At 35.4% G+C, this 27,503-nt stretch overlaps 1 protein-coding gene across 1 annotated transcript; it reads right to left on the bottom strand.

Annotated features, from left to right (window-relative positions):
* Positions 1-454: 454 nt before the first annotated feature.
* On the bottom strand, positions 455-26,109 carry RFC3 (replication factor C subunit 3). Its single transcript, XM_081308967.1, has 9 exons — positions 25,913-26,109; positions 24,133-24,270; positions 20,545-20,612; positions 18,869-18,966; positions 16,272-16,453; positions 15,453-15,589; positions 15,266-15,364; positions 4,200-4,269; positions 455-2,576 (listed from the first exon to the last, which is right to left on the bottom strand). The coding sequence occupies exons 1-9, from the start codon at positions 25,997-25,999 to the stop codon at positions 2,385-2,387; spliced, it is 1,071 nt and encodes a 356-aa protein (XP_081165093.1). The 5' UTR covers positions 26,000-26,109; the 3' UTR covers positions 455-2,384.
* Between the last annotated feature and the right edge of the window lie 1,394 nt (positions 26,110-27,503).

Genomic DNA, 27,503 nt, shown 5'->3' with positions numbered 1-27,503 from the left:
CCTTGTATCTTTGGCTGATTAATCAGATGCATACGCATTAAGAATCACAAGGCTAGGCAAGGAAACAAAGGAACAAACAAAAATGTTAAAAAAAGGGAAACGAGTGGGCAAAAAACTACTGAAAACTATAAGCTAAACAGTTCCCAGAGCTCACACAGGGCTATTTGAGTTCCAATTACCAAAGGTGTGATTGATTTCTGGAGCATTCAATAGACCCCAGAAATAATCATGCCTAAGCAAACCTAGGGAGTAAGGATACTACTAGGCTCACCCTAATAAGGCTTAAAAACAAACATGAGGGCTGGGGTTGTGGCTCAAGCGGTAGCGCACTCGCCTGGCATGCGTGCAGCCCGGGTTCGATCCTCAGCACCACATACAAACAAAGATGTTGTGTCCGCTGAGAACTAAAATAAATAAATAAATATTAAAAATTCTCTCTCTCTAAAAAAAAAAAAACATGAAAAATATGAAAGTAACAAGCACGTTACTGCCTGCCAAAACAAAGCTTAACAGTTAAAACAAACAAAAAAGACAACAGAATTCAGACAATAATGTAACATTCCAATGTAATAATCACAATAGCCAATATTCAAAAAAAACACTAGGGCATGTACAAAAAGCAGAAAATCTGACCAACAATCAGGAAAATATTAGTCAACAGAAACTGATTTACAGATAGAGTGAAATTTGCAAAGACTTTTCGAGAGCTATTAAATATATGTCCAATACATTTGGGAGAAAAACAAACAGAATGAAAATAAGAAACATAATCCAAGTGGTAAAACAAACTTCCAAAGCTTAAAATTTCAAATACTTAAAATAAAAACTTCATGGGATTGTCTTTGGATTATGCATAAGAGAACATAAGTAAACTTGAAGAAAATAAACTGAAGAACAGTGAGAAAAAGGCTAGGGGAAAAAAAGAATAATTTATAGGACACTGTCAAATAGCTTAAACTAGAGTCTCAGAAGAGAGAGAAGAAGAACATTTGAAGAAAATGGCTAACTTTTCCAAATTCAATATATAAACTCACAAATCTAAGAAGTTCAACCAACTCAAAGCAGTATTAAAGTAGGATGAGCACAAAGAAAAATCACACCAACACCTAACTTAATCAAACTGGAAAGTAATCAGAGAAGTAATCAAAGAGAAGTTGCAAAAAAGATAGCTATGGGGGGAGGGTGGGAAAAAAATATATATATATACATATACACATACATATGTGTGTGTGTATATGTAATATGCATATACACACAAATACAAAAAAAAAGATTTGAATGACTATGGATGACTCTTCATGATGCAAATTACAGAGAAAACGTTTCATAAACCTATCAAACTAAAATTCTAAATACATTAAATAATGCTTTTCAAAACAGTGCAAAATAAAACCACTTTAGGCCAAAAAAATCCCCAAAATTCCTGATAATTCACCAGCAGACCTGCCTTAGAAGAATTGCCAAAGAAAATTTTTCAAGCTGAAGGAAAATAACAAGATTGAAATCTTAATCTACAAAAAGTAATGAAGAATCAGCAAAAGTATACTTCTAATAAAAACAGGAAGATACTGGGTCTTTTTCCTCCATAGCAAATTATAAAAGTAAACAAAATTATAGAAAACAACCAATTCGGGACAAAAATTGATCAAAGTCAAGACAACAAATTGAAAAATGTTTATTTCTGAAAAGCTCTTCATATTTGGTTAAAACCTGGGAATACCACCATGCATTTGTCACCTGATATATAGATCCATTTTTACTATAACAAAATACCTGAGGCTGGATAACTTCATATAATAGTGTATTTTATTTCATGATTACAGAAATACAGGGCCAACGGGTCACATCTGATGATGGCCTTCCAAGGCAATGCAAGGCACCACATGGCAACACAAAGGGTGTACATATGCTGTATGTGAATTTTTATATTCTCTACAAAAGTACAGTTCTTTGTTAAGGGATAATGTGATTAAAAGTAATGATTTACCAAGCAAAGTACCATGTACCCTGTAGTCAAAAACAGTAGTCTAAAAAAGAAAAAATTATCTTTGCTCCCTTATTGTATAAGTCTCCTATATCACCAAAGAGATTAGATGGAAGAGAATGGAATGATTGATATTGCATACTTGAAAAACTAATGTTTAAAGTAAATTAATTTTCCTAGACTCAAAAGTTTCTAATTATATCCTTTCAATATATTTCAAGAGTATAGAAGCAATTATTTAATGTAGAGGAAAATGATAATGATTAGTAAATTCAAAGAGGAATTACAAAAAAACACAAAAAATATGATTAAGTCTGTTTATTTTACACAACATTCTTCTAATATAAATTACGAGTAAATGCTGATACTGAGGAATACATGGAAGAATTACTAACTGAAGTCAGAACATCATGCCTTCCAATCCATCCTCCATGAACTTCTTATAAAGTGCCATAAATTTGGCCACAAATGCTTCCAAGTGATAAATGGCTTTGCTACCCAGTTGTAGACGATGTTCATAATAAGCTGCCATCTGGGCCACTTCTGCTTTCAGTTGTCCATCGCAATTATGCAAAAGTTCTGAGAGAAGGCCCTATAGAAAAATAATTAGTAACTTAAAAATAATTTTTAAAAATTAACCAAACATGCTTCATCTCTCTCATTCACAAAAACAAGTAAAACTTAAATATGCTTTTTATATATGTGAAATCTATTTGTGAACCACAAGTTTTACTTTAAAACCAAAAGCTTTATACCTCTTCTGAAATAATAATGTGGTGCTTACCTACCAAATTCCAAATTAAATTCCATGGAAACCTCTGACTTCTAACAGTCCAACTAAAACTAAATGGTTGTTTGGGGTTTTTTCCCACTTTATGATGGTGTGAAAGGAATAACATATTCAGTAGAAACCATCATTTGAATTTTGATCTTTTCCTGGGCTAGCAATATGCAATATAATCCTCTCTCAAGATACAGGAGAAGGAGGATGAACCATAGCTATCAGTCAGTCACACAATCACATAGGTAAATAACCAATATTCTATAGTATTGTTAAATGTTCTGTAAGTTAGATGTGTTAAATGCTATTTTGTTGTTCTTGTTGTTTGAGATAGGGTCTCACTATGCTACTCAGGCTGGTCTCAAACCTGTATGCTAAAGTGATTCCCTGCCTCAGCCTTCCAAGTGGCTGGGACTAGGTGCCACCATGCCTTGCTATACATTTTTAATACATAGTATCTTCAGCTTATCATGCGGATTTATCAGGATATAACTCTATAGTAAGTGGAGGATCATCTGTATGCAATTGTAGAAGGGTGAACAAATATACTACAATGATACATACTGTTGCATTATTTATAATAATATTCTGTAGACAATATAATATTCCACGAATAGAAGCCACACTCAAAAAAACTGATATCATATAAAAGAAAACCATTCATCCATTTAAAAATAATAAGGCAAATCTGTAAAGTCATGAAGCAATATCACGCTATATTGCTGAATAAAAACAAAGGAGAAAACACAAAAACTTTTAGAAAACTACACACACACATATATACTTGTTTCTCTATGAAAAGAACAGATGTCTGTTTAAAGTGGCAATGCTTGTAGATTGAAAAATAGATGCTTTACTCTTTAGTTTGTATATTTAGTAACATTTGAATTTGTGGGAAGTACCACCATTTAATTTTAATAAACACAAACTTTCTATTTTCTAATATCTAGCAACCAATAAATTTTGCTAGCTAATAGGACTCTGCCTACATCTTCGACCTCATCCTCCAGGTACCCTGAATCTTGCTCTCTGAAATTCTTATCCCCCAGCTATTTATATGGTTGTTTCCTCTTATTCTTCTGAGTCTCAGTTTAAGCAATAAGTATCTTCCACAGAACAGCTATCAATGAACATACTCCATTATTGTCACTGCATCAATTTATTTCTTCTATAGCGCTTATAACATTCTAAAATCCTTACTTGTTTCCTCTTTCACTCTATTAGAACATAACTTCCCCAAAGGCAGGTCTCCTCCCCACCCTTCTTTAGCACTCCCCTAATGGTAGTTGGCATACAGAAGCTGAATACATATCTGTGGAATTAATGAAATGGAGAAAAAGGGGTGACAATTTATACTGGTACTTTGAAAAGCCCTCTTTTCACACACCCAAAGTCCAAATTTTATAAGCAGTTCAAGATCTGAAATAGGGTTACCTTCATTATTATCTCAGGAGGAATACAATGAGTTAAAAGCTCATAAAGCCTTCCACGAACTTCAAGGAGCCTATATAAAACAAAATAATTGTTATTTTATGATGAAAATCAGAGACAATTTTAACAATCCAATACACACATATTTTCCCAAATAGTACATCACATTAAGGATATACACATAAAACTTCTAATTTCAGTTCACTTAAAAAGAAATTACAATAGTCTTTTAAAATAGAGTAATAATCAGGTTTATTATATCAACCACAAAAGTACCAGATAGAAATTAAGACTGCAGGAATGGTGAGGGTTGTACTACACCAAGAAATTTAATGTTCATATTTTTACTACAGACAGAAGTTTCTTAAAATATCTAGAAAATGGTCATTAGCAATTACACAAGCGATAAGAGACAACATAAGCAGAAAATATGCGACTGCCTAGATTACACAGGAACAAAGCAATATAGCAGGGACACAAAGAAATCCTGCCACAAAAGAGGGAGGACAAGAAGTTATAGGTTAAGTACAAAACAAGCTAAGTCAATATGAACATTAAACCTCTGAGTCCTTAATGCCAGGTCCTTCTCAAAACATTTCAGAAAGCAAAAGGGTAAACAAAGAAATACATTTCAGAACAAAGAAAAAAATAACCATTAAAATTCCGAATACACTTAAAATAATTATCTTTATCTAAATATTTGCTTATCCTAAAGAGAGAAAACTTCTGAATTTTTACTATACTACAGATGGACCATACTTCAGATAAATCAGGGTAATCACTGATAAAAAATTTCTTCAAGTTCAGACTCCTTTCTCTGAGACTCTAGGAATATAAAGCTCTGACACATTAAAACAAAATAAAAATTTAAAAAAGAAATAACATTTTGGTATTTGCAGGTGGTTGCCCGCTGCGGGAATGGTCGCTGAAGAACCCTTGCTCCTCCACCCAACCCTCCCTGGAGCAACAGCTTGGCGTCGGGGAACCAGGGCTGTGCTGGCGCCACAGCTGGCCAAGGATCACTAGGCAATGCTGAGCTGACGTGGATCTGGGACGAACAGTCTGGGCCTCTCAGAACACACACTGAGCCCGGATCAGCTGAATTCCAGCTCCCTTTCGACTGCTTCCCGCAGAGAAACAGCTGTGACTCAGCACTAATCCATCCGGCTGAAACAACTGGTCGGCCCTTCTGTTCCTACGGAGGTAAATGCTAACCAAGCCTTCATAGGTAGTGGCCACAGGTTTGAAACGGGGCTTGAGAGAGACAGTAAGGACCCACCCGTTGCATTGGTCACCCGGCAAAGGGAAACGAACTGTCGCCATTTGCAAGAGATACCACCATGGCAGAGAACTGACGTCACAAGACTGCGGCAGAGGAGATAACTTAATTGAAACCTGCGGCTACAGGTGTGTAATTCCCTAGCATTCCCTCTCCACACATGGGGAAACCTTAAGGGCCCCTCCCAGCTCTCCCGTAAGGCCCCCCCCCTCCCGTAAGCGCGATAGCCAGACCGAGGGAATCAGATGTGGCGCGGGACCCGCGGCGCGGAACTCCTGGCTACTGCTCCCACCAGTGCTGACAACTGAGGTCTCTTGCACCAGCTACCGGGGGCGTGGCTACCGGAGGGAAAGTAAAATTCTCTGAGGATTCTCAGCCCTAAGCTCTACAAACTTAGGGTCTGAGGGAATGGCAAACTGGGAGAGTGTGCCCAGTCATTCATGAAAACAGGGCTCCCGGGAGCAGCAGACTTGGCGTGTAGCCAGTATTGTGGTGAGCGGCACCCGTGAGAGGGGCCTGGCTAGAGGAAAAGTGGGGAAGTGACTAGACACAAGAGGAGGCCCTAGGCACTCAGGATTGGAGACTCGCCCAGTCTGGGAGGAGGAGCTGCTGCACAGTGATTGGTTCCCGCGTATTGACAGGAGAAACTTGGCCTGGTGGGCACAGCGCCACCTACTGGAAGAGAAGTTAATCAAACTCTAAGACTGCATTTATTAGTTTTTTTTTTCTTTTTTTTGATTTGGGTTTTTTCTTTCATTTTCATTTTTCTTGTTTTTTAAATTTTTTTTTACAATTTTTTTCTTCTAATTTTAATTTTAATTTTTTTATTATTATTATTTTTTTAAAGTTTTTTCTTTTTTATTTCCTTTTTTTTTTCTTCTTTTGTCTTTTCATTTCTTTTCAATTTTCTTATTCCCCCTTCCTTGAATTCTACCTGCTTACTCTCATTCTCTTTAGTGACTTTTTCCCTTCCCTTCTAATATCTTTCCTCCCAAGCATCAAATAAATTTATAGGAGTAAACAGTAACTCAGCAGTCAAACAGAACAAGAAGTAACATGAGCAACTTGAAAAAGCAAGGACGAAAAGGAGTACAAACAATGCAGGACAGCCTAAATATTCGGGAGGACCTAGAGTCATCAGAAAAATGGTCATATAAAGAACTCAAGGAACACCTTAGACAGATGGAACGGAACCTTTAAGAGGATACGAGACAGCAAATTCAAGCAGCGAAAGAACACATTGAGAATGAATTACATAAACAGCTAAAAGAAGAAGTTAAGCATCTTTATCAGGAGATAGAGATTATAAAAAATAATCAAACAATAATTCTAGAAATGAAGGAAACGATAAACCAAATTAAAAACTCAATTGAGAGTATCACGAACAGAGTGGAGCAAGTAGAAGCCAGAACGTCAGATAATGAAGACAAAATATATCATCTTGAAAAGAGTCTAGCCAACTCAGAAAGGCTGGTAAAAAATCACGAGAAAAACATCCAAGAGTTATGGGATAACATAAAAAAACCAAACTTACGAGTCATCGGGATAGAAGAAGGTACAGAGATTCAAACCACAGGAATGAGTAACCTGCTGAATGAAATAATTACAGAAAACTTTCCAGAAATAAAAAAGGAAACAGATATACAAATTGAAGATGCATACAGGACACCGAGCACACAAAATCACAGTAGACCAACGCCAAGACACATTGTTATGAAGATATCCAATATACAAAACAAAGAGAAAATATTAAAAGCTACAAGAGAAAGGAGACAGATTACATTTAGGGGTAAACCAATAAGGTTAACAAGGGATTTTTCATCACAGACACTGAAAGCAAGAAGGTCATGGAACAATGTATTTCAAACACTGAAAGACAATGGATGCCAACCAAGAATTCTGTATCCAGCAAAATTAAGCTTCAGGAATGACAACGAAATAAAAATCTTTCATGATAAACAAAAGTTAAAAGAATTTGCAGCCAGAAAACCAGCATTGCAAAGCATTTTGAGCAAAACACTACATGAGGAAGAAATGAAAAACAATAACCAAAACCATCAGTGGGAAGTGCCTCGGTAAAGACAGAGGGCGAGGGGAAAGATAATCATGGAAAACAAACTAAATTTTTTAAAGAAAGGATAAATAATCAAACATGGCTGGAAGTACAAACCATATATCAATAGTAACTCTGAATGTTAATGGCTTAAACTCTCCAATAAAGCAACATAGGCTGGTATCATGGATTAAGAAAACAAATCCAACAATATGCTGCCTCCAGGAGACACATCTGATTGGAAAAGACAGACACAGGCTGAAGGTGAAAGGATGGGAAAAAATATACCACGCACACGGTCCTCGTAAGCAAGCAGGGGTGGCCATCCTCATATCGAATAAAATCGACTTCAAGGCTAAGTTAATCAAAAGGGATAAGGAAGCACATTATATACTGTAAAAAGGAACCATTCACCAACAAGACATAACAATTATCAATATTTATGCACCAAATAATGGTGCTGCAACATTCATAAAACAAATTCTCCTCAAGTTCAAGAATCAAATAGACCACAACACAATAATTATGGGTGACTTCAACACACCTCTCTCACCATTGGACAGATTCTCCAAACAAAAGTTGAATAAAGAAACTATAGATCTCAATACCACAATCAATAACATAGACTTAACTGACATATATAGAATATATCAACCATCATCAAATGGATATACTTTTTTCTCAGCAGCACATGGATCCTTCTCAAAAATACACCATATATTATGCCATAGGGCAACCCTCAGTAAATATAGAGGGGTGGAGATAATACCATGCATTTTATCTGATCATAATGGAATGAAACTGGAAATCAATGATAAAAAAAGGAAGGAAAAATCCTACATCACATGGACAATGAACAATATGTTACTGAATGATCAATGGGTTACAGAAGACATAAAGGAGGAAATAAAAAAGTTCTTAGAGATAAATGAAAATACAGACACAACATATCGGAATCTATGGGACACAATGAAAGCAGTTTTAAGAGCGAAATTCATCGCCTGGTGGTCATTCCTCAAAAAAAGAAAAAACCAACAAATAAATGAGCTCACACTTCATCTCAAAGCCCTAGAAAAGGAAGAGCAAACCAACAGCAAATGTAGCAGAAGGCAAGAAATAAATAAAATCAGAGTGGAAATCAATGAAATTGAAACAAAAGAAACTATTGAAAAAATTAACAAAACTAAAAGTTGGTTCTTCGAAAAAATAAATAAGATCGACAGACCTTTAGCCATGCTAACAAAGAGAAGAAGAGAGAGAACTCAAATTACTAACATACGGGATGAAAAAGGCAATATCACAACAGATGCTACAGAAATACAGAAGACAATTAGAAATTATTTTGAAAAACTATATTCCAATAAAATAGAAGATAGTGAAGACATCGATAAATTTCTTAAGTCATATGATTTGCCCAGACTGAGTCAGGAGGATACACACAATTTGAACAGACCATTATCAATGGATGAAATTGAAGAAGCAATCAAAAGACTACCAACCAAGAAAAGCCCAGGACCGTATGGGTATACAGCGAAGTTTTACAAAACCTTTAAAGAAGAATTAATACCAATACTTTTCAAGTTATTTCAGGAAATAGAAAAAGAGGGAGCTCTTCCAAATTCATTCTATGAGGCCAACATCACCCTGATTCCGAAACCAGACAAAGACACCTCAAAGAAAGAAAACTACAGACTAATGAACCTAGATGCAAAAATCCTCAACAAAATTCTGGCAAATCGAATACAAAAACACATCAAAAAAATTGTGCACCATGATCAAGTAGGATTCATCCCTGGGATGCAGGGATGGTTCAATATACGGAAATCAATAAATGTTATTCACCACATCAATAGACTTAAAGATAAGAACCATATGATCATCTCGATAGACGCAGAGAAAGCATTCAACAAAGTACAGCATCCCTTTATGTTCAAAACATTAGAAAAACTAGGGATAACAGGAACTTACCTTGACATTGTAAAAGCTATCTATGCTAAGCCTCAGGCTAGCATCATTCTGAATGGAGAAAACTTGAAGGCATTCCCTCTAAAATCTGGAACAAGACAGGGATGCCCTCTCTCACCACTTCAATTTAATTTAGTCCTTGAAATACTAGCCAGAGCAATTAGACAGACAAAAGAAATTAAAGGCATAAAAATAGGAAAAGAAGAACTTAAATTATCACTATTTGCGGACGACATGATTCTATACCTAGAAGACCCAAAAGGATCTACAAAGAAACTACCAGAACTAATAAATGAATTCAGCAAAGTGGCAGGATATAAAATCAACACGCATAAATCAAAGGCATTTCTGTATATCAGGGACAAAACTTCTGAAATGGAAATGAGGAAAAACACTCCATTCACAATATCCTCAAAAAAAATAAAATACTTGGGAATCAACCTAACAAAAGAGGTGAAAGATTTATACAATGAAAACTACAGAACCCTAAAGAGAGAAGTAGAAGAAGATCTTAGAAGATGGAAAAATATACCCTGTTCATGGATAGGCAGAACTAACATCATCAAAATGGCGATATTACCAAAAGTTCTCTATAGGTTTAATGCAATGCCAATCAAAATCCCAACGGCATTTCTTGTAGAAATAGATAAAGCAATCATGAAATTCATATGGAAAAATAAAAGACCCAGAATAGCAAAAGCAATTCTAAGCAGGAAGTGTGAATCAGGCGGTATAGCGATACCAGATTTCAAACTATATTACAGAGCAATAGTGACAAAAACAGCATGGTACTGGTACCAAAACAGGCGGGTGGACCAATGGTATAGAATAGAGGACACAGAGACTAATCCACAAAGTTACAACTATCTTATATTTGATAAAGGGGCTAAAAGCATGCAATGGAGGAAGGATAGCATCTTCAACAAATGGTGTAGGGAAAACTGGAAATCCATATGCAACAAAATGAAACTGAATCCCTTTCTCTCGCCATGCACAACAGTTAACTCAAAATGGATCAAGGAGCTTGATATCAAATCAGAGACTCTGCGTCTGATAGAAGAAAAAGTTGGCTCAGATCTACATATTGTGGGGTTGGGCTCCAAATTCCTTAATAGGACACCCACAGCACAAGAGTTAACAACTAGAATCAACAAATGGGACTTCCTTAAACTAAAAAGTTTTTTCTCAGCAAGAGAAACAATAAGAGAGGTAAATAGGGAGCCTACATCCTGGGAACAAATTTTTACTCCTCACACTTCAGATAGAGCCCTAATATCCAGAGTATACAAAGAACTCAAAAAATTAGACAATAAGATAACAAATAACCCAATCAACAAATGGGCCAAGGACCTGAACAGACACTTCTCAGAGGAGGATATACAATCAATCAACAAGTACATGAAAAAATGCTCACCATCTCTAGCAGTCAGAGAAATGCAAATCAAAACCACCCTAAGATACCATCTCACTCCAGTAAGATTGGCAGCCACTATGAAGTCAAACAACAACAAGTGCTGGCGAGGATGTGGAGAAAAGGGTACACTTGTACACTGCTGGTGGGACTGCAAATTGGTGCGGCCAATTTGGAAAGCAGTTTGGATATTCCTGGGAAAGCTGGGAATGGAACCACCATTTGACCCTGCTATTGCCCTTCTCGGACTATTCCCTGAAGACCTTAAAAGAGCATGCTACAGGGATACTGCCACATCGATGTTCATAGCAGCACAATTCACAATAGCTAGACTGTGGAACCAACCCAGATGCCCTTCAATAGATGAATGGATAAAAAAAATGTGGCATCTAAACACAATGGAGTACTATGCAGCAATAAAAAATGACAAAATCATAGAATTTGCAGGGAAATGGATGGCACTAGAGCAGATTATGCTTAGTGAAGCTAGCCAATCCCTAAAAAACAAATACCAAATGTCTTCTTTGATATAATGAGAGCAACTATGAACAGAGTAGGGAGGAAGAGCAGGAAGAAAAGATTAACTTTAATCAGAGACATGAGATGGGAGGGAAAGAGAGAGAAAAGGGAAATTGCATGGAAATGAAGGGAGACCCTTATTGCTATACAAAATTACATATAAGAGGTTGTGAGGGGAATGGGAAAATAAACAAGGAGAGAAATGAATTACAGTAGATGGGGTAGAGAGAGAAGATGTGAGGGAAGGGGAGGGGGGATAGTAGGGGATAGGAAAGGTAGCAGAATACAACAGTTACTAATAGGGCATTATGTAAAATTGTGGATGTGTAACCGACGTGATTCTGCAATCTGCATTTGGGGTAAAATTGGGAGTTCATATCCCACTTCAATCTAATGTATGAAATATGATATGTCAAGAGCTTTGTAATGTTGTGAACAACCAATAAAAAAAAAAATTTAAAAAAAGGAAATAACATTTTGGGGGTACCTGCTATGTATATATCAAATAATTTAATTCAGTTCTCATACCAGGTATGTGAAAAACTTTATATTCAATTTTTTTTATTGAAAAAATGAAACAGTTTAGTAACTTCACAAAGTTAGCCTCAGCAAAGCATTATTTGAACATGGTTCCATCTAATCCAAAGTCCACATCTTTCCAATGTGTGCTAAGCATTTATTTGACACCTTGTTCTGAACTAGCTTCACTATAATATACTATTCCTCACAACAAACATGCTCTTTTATTGAAAAGAACCTGAAGTTCAGGGAGACTACAATTATATTAAAACTCAGGGAGTTGAGGCAGCATTTTATACATGCCTAACTCAAATGCCTGGGATCGCTCACTGACACAGTAGTGTATCTCAAAAATAAAACTTGATTATTAAAGCATAAGTAATAAAACAAACATCATGATAGGAAATTATTTTAATATATGCAGGTAGCTTATTTCCAAAAAGTCAATTCAGGATATATTTACCTATACAATTGTTTTATAACTATATTGTGTATATCCATGCATGTTAACATGTGTCTCATGTTAATTTCTAGTATTATATAGTTTCTAAAAATTAATATACTCTAAATTTACTATGTTTGTGTCATTATTTTTTGATGGGTTCTAGATGACTAAGAGTATAAATTCTTTAGTCAAAGAATCGTGGGTATTTTAGAGTAAGTCTCTGCCTTTTAATAACTGAATGTTCCTGTACAAGTTAATCTGACTAAATCTGTTTTCTTATCTCTGAAGTAAAGATGATAACATTTTTCTCCTAGAACTGTTATGAGTTAAGTGAGGAAACAGTGTAAGAGGTGACATATCATTCATTAAATATAAACTATTTAAATTAAAAAATTATGACTATTTTAAGACAGAGCAAAAAAGAATCAAGACAACAAACATTTATAGTAATACTAAAGGTCAAAAAATCAAGTCATTTGGGATTGCATAGGACAATGTTTAAAATAACACTACCCTGCCAGTATTTCTGGCCAGCTCCAAGGCTTTCAGGAATTAGGGGAAATTTCTGTTTATTCAGCACAATAGATTCAATTCCCACAATTATTAGATTAAACAGGGAAGAGCAGTGCTTCTTGCACAAGTTCATTTAGAAGCTGCCAATACTTGTTAGGAAGATTGGAATAAAGGGTAGCAGCAGCTGGAAGAATTAGGCAAAACAATAATCAAAGTTTTAAAAGTACATCCGAAAATTATCAAATTTCTATAGCAAAATCTTAAAAGTAGAAACTTCTACTATAAATTTATCTTCTTTAAAATCATAACAAAAACAAGAAAGCCACCTTCAGTATAGAAATATTATATGAAAGTTAAAGGCTACTAAGACATGTCAAAACATGTTTAAATCCTTTTGAATATTCTCTTACGAAAATCGGTATTCTTCAGATGTATCAACCAAGAAGAGAAAAGAAGTGTCATCATTTTCAGTTCAACCAGAGAAGCTTGAGTTCTAGTGACTGCACTCAGTCTATCCTGTACTCTAAAAGTGATCAATGACCATTGCTAAAGTTCAAAGATGGTTTCTCAGTTCTGACACAATGAGGATAAGAGGCTTGCTTCAGCAAGCCTGAGGAACCTCCTCCATACTTTACAAAGGTATTGGGCCTTAAGGCTGTCATATTTTATTTGGAGAAGTGCAGACTGTCTTTCTCAATCAAACTATCATAAATCAAACAACCAGTGACTGAGGAGTTTCAGTATAGTCAATCACTGAATAACAAACCCACAGAAGTAAATGGAAAAAAACTTTGCACAATTAGTGTCAAAAAATACTTTCTAATACCAATGGTATATTCTTAGAATTATTCTTAACAAAATCCATCATTAGGCATGAGCACAGAAGTATTTTTAGTTCTCAAACCAGTATCACACAATCTCTTTTGCTCTTCACAACAAAGACATAAGTATCCTTGACAGAATAATAAGAAATCGTATCTTCATTATACAAATGAGAAAGCGGAAACTCAAAAATGAAGTTAGCTGCTCAAGGACACCTAGCTAAATTAGGATAAGAAGTCTGATGTCAATAGGAAAGACAGTGGAATGAATCTGACATAACTTTCCTATGTATATATACCACAGTGAATCTCAACATTGTGTATATCCACAAGACTGGGATCCTAATTAGAATAATACCTATTCCATATTTGTATAAATATGTCAAAGTAGATTCTACTGTCAAGTGTAACTAAAATGAACAAATTTTAAAAAGAGCTAATATGAAAGGTTATACATAGTATTAACCATGTGAATTTCTAGAAAAGGAAAAAGGAAGGAATGGGGGGGGGGGGGCGTGTAAATCAGTGGTTGCTTAGGATAAAGAACGGACATACATACAGGTTGAGGGCATCAGACTTTTGGCACAATGAAACTACTCTGTATGATACTATAATGGTGGATCACATCCTACATTTGCCCAAATCCAGACTGTACCCTAATTTAAATTACTGACTTGCGTTAATAATGATGTATTGATATTGACTTGTCAGTTGTAACAAATATACCACGATTAATGCAAGATATCAATAGTAGAGGAAACTGAAAGGGATGAAGGAACATCTAGGAACTTTCTGCTTATTTCAGGAAACCTAAAGCTGCTCTAAAAATATAAAGCCTATTAATTTCTTTAGAAAATGAGTTACAGCTATGACTTGGAAGGAGTTCCACATGGTATCATTAAGAAATGCAATTTACAAAAAAGTATGAAGATAGGCTTCCATTTTTATAAAATAAGCAATAACTAAAAAGAATCCCCACATACTTTCACAGTTATATGAACAAGTAGAAAAATATAAAATATGGAAAGATATATACTATTCTCTAAGGAGCCAAGCAAAAGGGGGAAAAAGATTGAAGATAAACAGACTGTATATATTCACATCTTTACATTCATGAAAAATTACAGTCTTTATGTGGATAATAAAAGTTAAATGTATTTTAAAATTAAAAAAAGTCTGATGTCTTTCTGGCACATTTGCATTAATTTCAAAGTGACATATTATTTTTTTTCAATACTAGAAAGCCAAACAAATGATGTTTAAGTCATCAGAGATTCTAAAAGGACAATTAAAAATTCCCAGATTTATTTAATTTACATATAAAACCAAATTTTACACATTAACAGCTTAAGAAAATCTACAACGCCAAACCAACTATTCTGAACCACTGCATTTCTAGAATTAAAGTCTACCATTTACTTAAAAGTTCCATATTTAGATTCAAGATCTAATTATATCTCTAAATGACATGGTGGTAGCATAAAAGAGCCACTAAATGAACTATCTTGATCAAACCTCTATTATCACCACCTCATACTGTTTACCTTTGAGGCGTCTGCTGACTGACAATAGCATTTGCTGTCTCCCTCAGGTACACCTCCCAATCTGTCTCAGGGATTTCTTGATCTGCAGTAAAAGGATATCTACACAACAAAAAGAGAACACAATAAATTAAACAGAAGTGTACGTATTTCCCAGAAGTTTCCTGCAGTAACTGCCCCTTCCACTCACTGTTGTACTCTGCAGGCTTCACACATAAGTAGGGCTTTTCTGAGATTTCTACAGGACTTCTCTGCAAGTCTCTGAGCCAGTTGTGAAGGAAGATTCAGACCTTCCTTCTTGCACACAGTAGTTAACACATGGCAAATCTGTAAGTCAAATTAACAAACATGAGCAGTCTGTCAAAAAGCATAGAGATAATTTCTATTGATAGTATCCTTTTAAATCTTTTTAATTGTGTCATTCCCCAAATTTTCACAAGTGAAATTTGTAAAGGTACTTTACTAATTGTATCTAACACAACGTCTTATATTCTCCCTATTTTGTATAAAACCTTCCAAAATCTATTAAGAGAAGGAAAGCTGCTTACTGTGAGCAATCAATATTTTCTTTTAACTGACACTGTTAAGAACTGCAAAGAGAAATAACATGCATCAATGTTGTTTCAGGCATAACCAACCACATCATCTTCTTGCAAAATCTATTTCCTCTATTTTCAAATTTCCTACTACAATCAAATAAATCAGCTTGAGGTAGAGGATAGCAAATAATTAACCCATATCTAGCTTCGTAAAATTCTTAAAGCCTACTTAAGGTAAGAGATGGTTTAAGGAACATATTTTATATATTGATATGTGGGTATTCACTACTATATATGTTGATATTTACATCTATTAATGGTTTACATCCAGGTCTTTCCATAACTGTTCTTAAATTATTGATATGCTTCACTGGGTTTTAACAACAACAACAAAAAAAACATGTCAGAGATATATACAAAGATCAGAGAATTTGAACTCAATTTTTTCTGATAAGTTTAACTTGACATACATCTTCAATGCTGGGAGCAGGCACACGAATTGCCAGGCATCTACTACGAATAGGTGGTATCACTTTGGATGTTGAATTGCAGCACAAGATCAATCTGCAGGTGGACATATACTTTTCCATGGTTCTGCGCAAAGCATGTTGAGCATCTCTGGTGAGTTTGTCAACTTCTGTCAATAATACCACTGAGTCAAACAGAAACAAGACAAACTTAAATTTTACCAAGATAGGGATGTAAAATTCTAAGGAATACACTTTGGAAGGCACTGTTTCAAGAAACATAGCCAACAAGGCATAAAAATATCTGTATCCTTGTAGAGTAAGATTCCCACCTGGCCACAATCTGGGATCAGCCTTACAGTGGTTCAGTAATAGTATGTAAGCAGGGACTGAATCCAACTTTTCTAGTTTTCATTATATTAATAAATTAATGTGGAAGACAGTAGTGGCAGCAGTGTGGCATTTCAATCTCCCTTCAAAAACAAACAGAATAACTAATGATTCCAGAAACATCTATTTCAAACTAAATGACAAACTTTACCTAAGAACTCAAATATAAGCAAGTAAGAACAAGCAACTACAAATGAAAAGACCCTCAGAGCATCAGCACTTTGGTGGAAGGCAGTGACAGGAATCCACTAATCTTTTGTCAGCCATTAGGACAGGAGAACCCCAAAAATGCCTGCAACACTTGGAAATTATCATGGGACAATTTGAAACAGCAATCTGAATTAGGAGGCAGATTCCGTAGAGCCCAACTCATGGATGAGACCAAGGGAATGCTGAAGCAGTAAGATCTGACAAAGACATAGATTGTAAAGAAAACAAAACAAAGTTCCCTACTAAGATAAGGCTCCACAATGAAGAATCCCAAAAACAGTGCTCAATTGAGTGGAACAGGAAAGAGACAAAGGAAAGAATGCTAATAAGAGTGGCAGGGAGGAAGACAGGGAGTAGAGTTTGTAAAAATAAAATAAGCGACAGATCTAGAGTCCCAAACCTAGAAAAATCTCTCTGGCCTCCTAGTCCTTCTTCTTCCTAATACAGGAAGACATATTTGCATTTTTAAAAAATGATCACAGGAAAAGGATCACAGCAGAATTCAGTTATAAGAAAAAAAAATATAGAAACAGAACATCATCTCTGAGTACTGAAGAATTAAACCATCTTCTAAACTTATTACCTAAATATTTTTTTTAATATAATACTAAATGTAAGAACAGGTCTATAAATTTTAGTAATGTAAATCTAATTTTAATTGAATGTTGGAATATTGTTTGTGTTTTTAATGACTAAAACATTTCACTTTAAAGGTTTATAATTGTTAGCTGATTCAAATTTAAAATTTTAACCATATTTCTTAAAATATATCTTCAGCATAATTCTTATAACAGATTAAAAGCACAGAATTTTCTAAATATTTATATTCATACACACCATTATTTTTATTTTATGTGGTGATCCTAGAGATAGTAACCAAGTTATAACTGGTAAGCAGGGAACAATAGTACATCTGTATAAAATAATACAGTGTAACCAAGTAAGAAATGCATCTGTCAAAATCTAACAACTAACTAAACGGGGAAATACTAAGGCATTCCTTCCAGAACTGTGACATGTATGTTCACCGGCTCTATTACTATGAAGCACTGTACTATAGATACTTGGCAACATAATTAGACAAGAAAAACTATTCAAAGTCCTACAAATTGGAAGAGAAAAAAATATTTATATGTGTGTGTGTGTGTATACACACACACATATACACACAAATATATATCTGAAAAACAAAAAGTATGAAGATTATTACACATTAGAAATGTTATCAACAGGATATAAAATTAAGATAAAACATCAATAATTGCCATATAAATAAAAAACAAGAAAAGTTTCCATTTATAGGAATAAAAAATAAATCCATAAATGTTTATTTTTAAATACAGGCAATTTACAAAATAATAATAAGCAATGAAACAAAAAAAATTACCACACTAATTGAAGGAAAAACAAAGAACTATTTCCTCCACTCAAACTGAGAAAGATAAAAAATATTTATCTTCAGTGTTGATTAAATGTTGAGAAGAAATGGATATTCCTGAACAGTGTTAATATAAATGTACAGATTCTTTCATCAGATAAAGAATTTGGCAAAATCCATTTAAAGCATTAAATACTGCATATTTTTCATCACTAAATCTTATGAAAAAGAATTGCATGCATATATATAAAAAGAGTACTAGAAAACAAAGACCAAGTTGTTAATAGTAGCTGTTTCTGGATGATGGGATTATAGCTAGTTTGTTCCCCCCAACATATATCCCACCAGACCCCCTTCATCAAAACAGTTAATAATGAACATAAAACTGTGGTCATAATTACTTTAAAATCATGTAATTTCTTCTTTGAGATATAATAGGTTTTTTAAATTATTCATCTTGTTCCAAAATATCTAGGTACCAGAAATAATCCTCTTTCCCACAAAATTCAATTCCACTAGACTACAAGCTCCCATGAATACAGGAGTCATGCCTATCTTGTTGACTTCTATAGAGACTATTAATGTTTGGCAGCTTCATAAAAAGCAAGGTTTCATCACATACCTTTAAAATCTCTTTGAGAGTTTGTTTCAAGTTGCTGTGACTGTGCCACTGTTTTCAACATCTCCTGAATTACTACCCGGTCACTATTTCCAGCATCACTACATAAAACAAGAGTAATATCCACATATATAAATATTTAAGAAGTATTACACTTCTGTATCACTGAAAATATGATGTCACTGAAAACACTAACCATGTTCTTAATATTTTTTACTGTTACTTAATAAGAGTAATAATAATTAAGAAATAATTTGGGAAATACTAACACTTGTGTACCCACTACTGAAAAGTTAATACCTAATTATAGTAATTTCTCAATTACCCCTAACTATCAAAATATAAAAATAACTCTGAAACAGAAATGTGATTGATGCCTATTCATAGTCCCTATCCCCCAAATAGCTAAGGTCTGGAAGAAGGAGCCTAGGTAAGTCTGTTACTAGCAGTAGCAAGGAGCAGATTAAAGGGTTTACTAGGATGAGATAAGCAAGTGGAGCTTAAGATACAAACTATTGTTAACTTATCAAAGGCACACACTTGTCATTTTCATCCATCTTATTGCTTTGGCTCTTGAATAAAGCACCTCTCATACCCAAAAGTCATCTGGTTCAATTAGGCCAAATGAATATTAATTTCAAACACTGAAAAACAATCAGCTTAATATCTGACTATTCTTGATTCAGAAAAACTCACAAGAAAAAAAGGAGGTGAGTAAAATAATTAGCTTTAGTTTATTTTCCCAAATAACCACAAAGTTTTTTCCCCAAGTCATTATAATTTAATTAGATAAGCACACCTAGATTGCCTCTTGTGTGATTATTTTTCTAGCCAAAAATCCAGAACATTTCCCATTTCTTTAGAATTAACCCTTTCTACTTTTTATGATCAGACTAATTACCAACAAATCTCATTTCTCTTAGTTTTCTTTGATATAACTAGGGAAAATTATAATAGCTATCTGCTAGGGCTATTTTAAGGACTAAGTATCATAATCCTGGTAGAATTAGACTATTCCTCATACTTCCTTCTTCCTTTGTCTCCACCTGCTCACTGAATTGGACATTCATTCTTGCCTCTCTACCATTAGGCTGCCTCTGGCTGAGAAGGTCCTCCATTCTGTTCTCTTTTAAGATCACATCCGGCACCAGAGAACCTTGCAAGTTTACTCAACTTTTCCAATGCTGCACAAGTTTTAAACGAGATCCTAATCTTATTATCTCATGACAGACAAAAACACATTGGCTAGTAGACTATCATAATACTCTCTAAACAAGAAGCCGAAACACAAGAAGTTACAAAGCAAGATCTGGCAACCCAAGTTCAGTTTCTAAAATATTTAAACCAGACATTACAAATTTTTAGACATACTTTGCTCATGAATGCTGAATAAATCAATATAATTTAACAAAACTTTACTAACAATGAACTCTGAAAAGCAAGAAAACTTAAAATATATTACTGAAATTATCTTGACAGAGGCAGTGAAGCTGGAAGGTACTAGGCTCCACATTTTGAGAAAAATAGCGTCACTCTAATCTGTTTTATATACTATGCTTCCATTCATATAATTTTATTTTGAGAGTTTCAATCTTTAAAAAAAAAGTATGAAAGCATTATTGCTAAAAACTGCTTACTTCTAACCATTCTTTTAAAAATGCTTAGTAGCAGCAATTTACCTGGGATTAACTTCAAGGTGGTAATTACTTGCAATGGTGCTGATTTCAATTTTCTTTTTAGATGGAGTCTGTAGACAAAACAAACAAAACAAGATTTTTTTCAACATCTATTATTTGCTATTTCATCTGTTTTTCTTTTATTATACAAACAATTGAAGTTTGTTTAAAACAATAGTACTTGATATAACCAATATTAATTTAACTTCACTAACTCCATTCTTAATGTGCAAACATGTTTATATCAACTGGGTCACATCATACATCCTGTTTATATTGTGTGTAGGGCAGTTTAAAGATGGCTATAATTCCTACCTTGGTGAGGCTTCCGGGTGGGTTGTTTTTAGAATGTAGCCAAGGTCATGAACTTCCTGATTCAGCAAATGTACTCAAGGTCAGAAACATGTGCTTGTGATCATGCATTCAGTTATGTAATTGACTGTCAATGTGCTGTCTCTGTCTGGTCTGCATATAAAAAAGACCTATGGAAATGGCTCAATGGGCTAAATGGAACTGGAGAGGCAAAATGGAACTGGAGCTGGAGGGAGGAGCTGCTGCAAACTCTGAATAAAGAATGTCGACTATTCCAACTGTGTCTTGCATATTCTTCTACCTGCCTGGATCCGGAATCTGTTACCCAGGTCTGAGCCTTCATCTAACACTTACCTTCAGATATCCCCAAATAATCTTTATTTATCACCATATCATCATTGTTAACAATCTAAATATATTCTTTTACGATTTTTTCCATGTTAATACAAAAATAAAGCACAAATATTTGTACAGTGTTGGTGTTTCTTGTAAAAACTAAAAACAAAAAGAAAGAGGAAGTCATACCCTTACCTCTATGGCTTTTTCTAGGTAACAATATATTTTGGCAATTCCTCCCAGACAACTGATATGTTATAGATGAGTATCAACAGCTGATGGGCATACTGATGGCCATTTTGGTATTTTTTGCATTTGTTGTGTGTGTATCTATAGACCACTGTTTAAAAAAGATCTAACAATTCACTTTTCCACTGGCAACCAACACCCTTACTCAACATTCTCCATTTATAGTTGGTTTTAATATGCCTTTCAACTTTTGCCAATTTGAATAAATAATGTACGATTCCAGTTTTCTTGCTAAATTTGTCCCTACATAATATTATAAGAATTTCTGTCAGGATGCACCACCAGTTCCTCAACCTTGGATCTGTCTAAACATAAGCTAACCAATATTAGCCTAAAACTCATTTATTCTCCTGAAGATTCTATTAATAAATACCATCTACATTCAGCATTCATTTTTTTCAAGGCATAACATGTATAAAACATTCCATCAGGGGCTATGAAGACGATACGAAAACCCATCTGGCATGTTCCCTACATAACTTCAAAACAAATACAATCTTGTCAAAGTAAGGATATATGAACAACTATAATCTAGACAAAACAAAGTAGTATAAAAGTATAAACTACAGCTCATAGAATAAACAGCATTTCTCATGCATGGGAGAAGCACTTTAGAGAGGAGACATTTTAACTAGATCTGAAACGCCATCGCTAAGAAAAGAGCATGACAATGCAGTGAATGGTACAAGCCTGGAAACTCCACCACGGCAAAATTATGGGAAGCCTTTCAATCTCCCAATGCCTCAAGTTTCCTTTCCCAGTCAGTTGCTCCACTGTCACTTGATTCCACATTTAAATTATTAAAATTACAGTTTCTTTTCATCTCCACTACTGCTTCCAAAAAAAATGAACTTCAGAAATTTGATTTCTAGTTTCATTTGCAACATCCTCTTATTTACTAGATAATTACCAGATAAACCAAAATGACTCTCTCCCTGTCCATTTTACAGCAAACCTCCTGTTGCTCATGCTTTCTAACATAAATGACTTTGGTGTACAATTGTGAGGTCTATACATTTGTATCTCTCAATCTTGTACATCGAAAGTTCATTCTTATATTATCTCTCAATCTTGTACGTCTATGAAATTCATTCTTAAATCACATGTTAGGCACAACTAAGAGGATGAAAGGTACATATATGACCATGATTAAAAATTCCTCCCATATGGGAAAACTGGAAATTCATATGCAATAAAATGAAATTAGACCCCTCTCACCCTGCACAAAATTCAAGTCAAAGTGGATCAAGGACCTAGGCATTAGACCAGACACCCTGTGCCTACAATGAAACAGTAGGCTCAAATCTCCATCATGTCAGCTTAGGAACCAAATTCCTCAACATCAACAAGACTCCTAAAGCACAAGTAAACTCAAGAATCAATAAATAGGCTGAGCATTGTGGAGCATGCCTGTAATCTCAGCAGCTCAGGAGGCTGAGGCAGGAGGGTCAAGAGTTCAAAGCCAGCCTCAGCAAAAGTGAGGCACTAAGCAACTCAGTGAGACCCTGTCTCTAAACAAAATACAAGAAAAGGGGCTAAGGATATGGCTCAGTGGATGAGTGCCCCTGAGTTCATCCCCAGTAACACCCTCTTCTGCCGCCAAAAAAAAAATCAATAAATAGGTTTTATCAAACTAAAAAGCCTCTTCACAGCAAAGGAAACAATCGAGAATGTGAAGAGAGAGCCTACAGAATGGAAGAAAAATCTTTGCTGTCTGTACCTCATATACAGTATTAATCTCCAGGATATATGAAGAACTCAAAAAACTTAACACGAAAAAAACTAATAACCCAGTCAATAAATGGGCAAAGGAACTGAACAAACACTTCACAGAAGATATGATCTGTCAACAAATATGTGAAAAAATGTTCAACATCTCTAACAATTAGAGAAATGCAAATTAAAACTACACTGAGATTTCATCTTACTCCAATCAGAATGGCAATTATCAAAAATACAAGTAACAATAAAAGCTGGTAAGGATATGGGAAAAAAGAAAGATATACTCATATATTACTGGTGGGATTGCAAATTGGTGCAAACACCCTGGAAGCAGTAGGGAGATTCTTCAGAAAACTTGAAATAGAACCAGCATTTGACCCAGTTATCCCACTCCTCAGCATATACCCAAAGGACTTAAAATCAGCATACTATAGTGATGTGACCACATCAATATTCATAGCAGCTGAATAGCTAAGCTATGGAACCAAGCTAGAAGTCCTTCAACAGATGAATGGATAAAGAAAATGTGGATTATTATTCATCCAAAAAGAAGAATGAAATTATCGCATTTGCTGGTAGAGGTAAATGGATGAAACTGAAGACTATCATGCTAAGTGAAACAAGCCAATCAAAAAAAAAAAAAAAACAGAAACAAAAGACAAATGTTCTCTCTGATATGCAGATGCTGATTCACAATAGGTTGGGTTTGGGTGGGGTGGGATGGGAACTGGAAAGACAGTAAAATGAATCAAACATAACTTTCCTATGTCTATATATGAATACATGACCAGTGTAACTACATATCATGTACAACCACAGAATGGAAAGTTATACTCCGTCTATGTATGATATGTCAAAATACATTCTACTGTCATGTATAACTAAAAAGAACAAATAAAAACAAAAAATAAATTTGATAAAAAAAGAATACTTCCCATAAATATTTGGAAAGCCTCAAAGTAAAATGCTTACTGTGATAGTTTGATGTTCAATTCTCAATTTTTCCACTCCAACACCATAAAGTTCACGTAGAATACACATAATTCTTGTCTTTTTTCCAGCACCTGATGGTCCATACACTAACAGGTGAGGAAAATCACCACACAGAACCTGCAGAAAGAAAGAACAAGGTATTTTTCTCTAGTCAAATTAAATTGTTCTAGGTAGAACTGAACTATTTTTTAAGTACCACATATTTTGCACACCTACCAACAAATTAAAATACATATTTGTACTTTTAAATAAATTTTAAAACATTGATTTTAAAACAAATTTTAAATCACTTAAATATACAGCACAGAACATGAAAGATACAAGATTAAATACTAGACAGCAGAAACTCTCAAGCCAGGCTAACAGAATCTCCTGGAGAATTTTTTTAAATAAAGGAATGATTGATTACAGGACCCAGACATCTGTGAGATTAGGATTCTGTAATTCTGAGATAGATGCTTTTCTTGTCTGGGCTCCTGGAAATAATCCCTGGGATAAGAACTGGGTGCATTTGTTTAACCTACAAGGGACTTAAAGGAAAATTTCAGAGGAGACCAAGGATGAAAAATCAGGAAAGAAAGGAAGCCAATAAAAATGTGTTATCAATTTTAATTCCACTCTAAATATCTGGGTTTGAGCCTATTGGGGAAACACTTAAAGCCAGCATAGACACTACAGTGTTAATCCAATCAAGTGATGGGGAAAATGGAGTAGGTGAACACTCTCTCACCAGTACTTTGTGGAACCCTGCTTAGGAAACTGGATGGGAGAAAAAAGAGGGCATTAATTCCCAGGTACTTCAAGTGTGCTTGGGGATTTCAGTCAAAGAAAAGCACTTAGGCAAAACCCAGATGTAGGAAGTTCAAAGTCAGTCTGCATGCAAGGTAAGAGTTAAAAACAAGGGGATGCATGGGGCAGGGTACTAACAGAGTCTGCTGCCTTACAAGACAATGAGTTTTTCAAAAGTTTCTGATAATTAGTCAGATGTGTGAAAGTAGTTATAAAGAGGACTAAGACACAAACTGCACACTTTAGTTCTGTAATAACACTCCACTCCCTACAAGATCCAGTTGGCTTTTCATAAATCGTTGCCATTAGACACTTTGAACAACCACAATATAAAAAGAAGTCATCAGGAGGCAGCGGGGGTCTTCTGCAAGGAACTAAACTCAAGAACATCCTAATCCACCGTATTTGAGAATCAGAAAAGACCCTAGGAATTAATAAATCCAACACTTCCCTAGTAAATGAAGACATTCATACCAAGAAACGTTAAACCAGACGATGTCACTTCTAGGCTCATAATCCTCCCACAGCTTCCTATCTCACTCTAGGGATGTACTGAATCTGCACCACTCCTCCCCCCTCCAACACCCGCCCCAGTTCCCATTACTCTTCCAACTGGCTATTATCCACTTACACTGCCATTCTCGAGGGTTCTACCACAAGCTGTGCAAACTGCAGCCCCGGGATTTTGCACGCCCCGGAGATTCTGCACTTATTATCTGCTCTATTTGTCCCATGCTTTGCTAAATTTCTGTATTTATGATTTTCTCATCTCGAGTCTTGGCTCAGGTGGCACTTGCCAGTTGATCTGCCGGTTTAAAAATACAACCCCGCCAACCCCCACGCACTCTCCCCCCTTCCCGGTTCGGTGCCTCTCGGTAACATTTATCTCCTAATGGCGGGCGGGCGGTGTCTTGCTGCCCAGGGGCGCCTGGGGCCTCCCCTCTCCCGGCCCAAACCGCGGTTGACTCACCAGGTTGCGCAGCTGGGCCGCCTGCTCCTTGTGGTAGTCCAGCCGCCCCAAGGAGCACGGCCGGTATTTGTCCACCCAGAGACTCATGACAGTCGGAGTTCTCCGGGGTCGAAGCTTGAAAGTCCCGCGCGCGCGCCCAGCTTCCTCCCGGACGCCTAGACAAGTTTTCCCGCGAGCGCCACATCTCGTGACGTCACTGCCGGCCACGGCTGCGTGAAGAGTTGAAAGACTACGAAAGCCGAGTGGGGCCAAAATTAGTCGTCGCATCGTCTCCGCCTAATCACAACGTTCATTGTTTTACCAATATGGTTCGTTCATTCACACGAATTTGCCCCACAGAAATATACTAAATATATGTATCGAGTTTCTTTCTTGGCACCAGAATATATCAATCTCAAGGTTTCTCTCATTTGCAGGCACTCAATAAAGCTTTGTTGGATAATACTAAAAAATCAGATTTGGTGGTTTGTTTTTTTTATATCCACTCCTCAAGATTGTTAATGTATTGAAAACAAAAGAATCAAAAGTGCATGAAAGACTACGTGCACTGTGGAAGAAACATGAGATTAACATGCTATTTTAGATACAGAATGCTGAAAAGCACTTCTAAATAAAATGAGAAGAACAAACCTTCTGGAAATTATTCTGCATATCAAGCCTACACAAAACTTTCATTATGCCCCTCACAACACCTCTCTAAATACACTCTTTCAGTTGTATGTAATATCAACTCTTTATCTCATTTGGGCTTTCATTTTACATATTGTTTGGAATACTAGATCCTGTCATTTGATGGGAAAGTCTTGACAGGAATTGATTTTCAAATATGTTTAATAACCTTCCATTAACATGCACCCTCTCTTCCACTTATTAAACAAGAATTCACTGTGCTTTTCTATGAATATATTCAATGAGTACTCCTATAGGCAAGATATTTTAAGTACAATCAGTAACACCAATTAAGATACAATTCCTATTAGTAAAAACCTTTCTGAAAGTAGCCTCAAAGACTTCTACCTCAAGACATCGGCACTTGCTCTCTTCTCCTTTGGACTCTTATATAGTGTAAACTAACTAATTCCTCTCCTATTGCTCCAGTGTCATCTGGACCTCAGTGTGTTCTCCCTGACCACCCGGTTTAACACTGTAAAGAAATCTCAACATGCTCCTTCCTACTGAATTGGAATGAAAGAAAAGTATTTGAAGTGAGAAGGTAAAAGAAATGAGAAGAGTCCAAGTGTCATCCTGTAGATATAGAATCATAAAAATTATAATGCAAATAGTTATTGAGAGGAATAAGGTGAACCAGGTTTTTTTTTTTAAATCATTGATTTGGCAGAAGTGCCCATAAGCATTACAGTTTCAGTAAGAAGCAATAGTAAATAACAAGGTCTGAAGATAAGTACTTCAAAGTTTTTGGATGTTCTGGGGAAGAAATAGTGTGGAGGGAACAAGAAGGCATAAGAATGCCACTTTGTTCCCATAGGGTTATCATTTTTTCACAAATAAAATTATGAGTCCCCATTACTTTTGAATCTAAGATAACTTTTTGGCATAAGAATGCCCCAATCAGGAAAAATTCATGCTTATC

This window comes from Spermophilus citellus (genome assembly GCF_964194105.1).
Source record: "Spermophilus citellus genome assembly, chromosome: 1".
NCBI lineage: Eukaryota > Metazoa > Chordata > Mammalia > Rodentia > Sciuridae > Spermophilus > Spermophilus citellus.
The sequence above is the reverse complement of the archived record's forward strand: the minus strand, read 5'-3'. Positions and strand labels throughout refer to the sequence as shown.

Excerpts from the sequence above, each read along its gene's own strand:
- RFC3 (XM_081308967.1), bottom strand. The coding sequence starts at position 25,999 with ATGAGTCTCTGGGTGGACAAATACCGGCCGTGCTCCTTGGGGCGGCTG. Across the intron at positions 24,271-25,912 it reads CGGCCCAGCTGCGCAACCTG|GTTCTGTGTGGTGATTTTCC; the intron begins GTGAGTCAACCG and ends TTCTTTCTGCAG. Across the intron at positions 18,967-20,544 it reads CACCTTGAAGTTAATCCCAG|TGATGCTGGAAATAGTGACC; the intron begins GTAAATTGCTGC and ends TGTTTTATGTAG.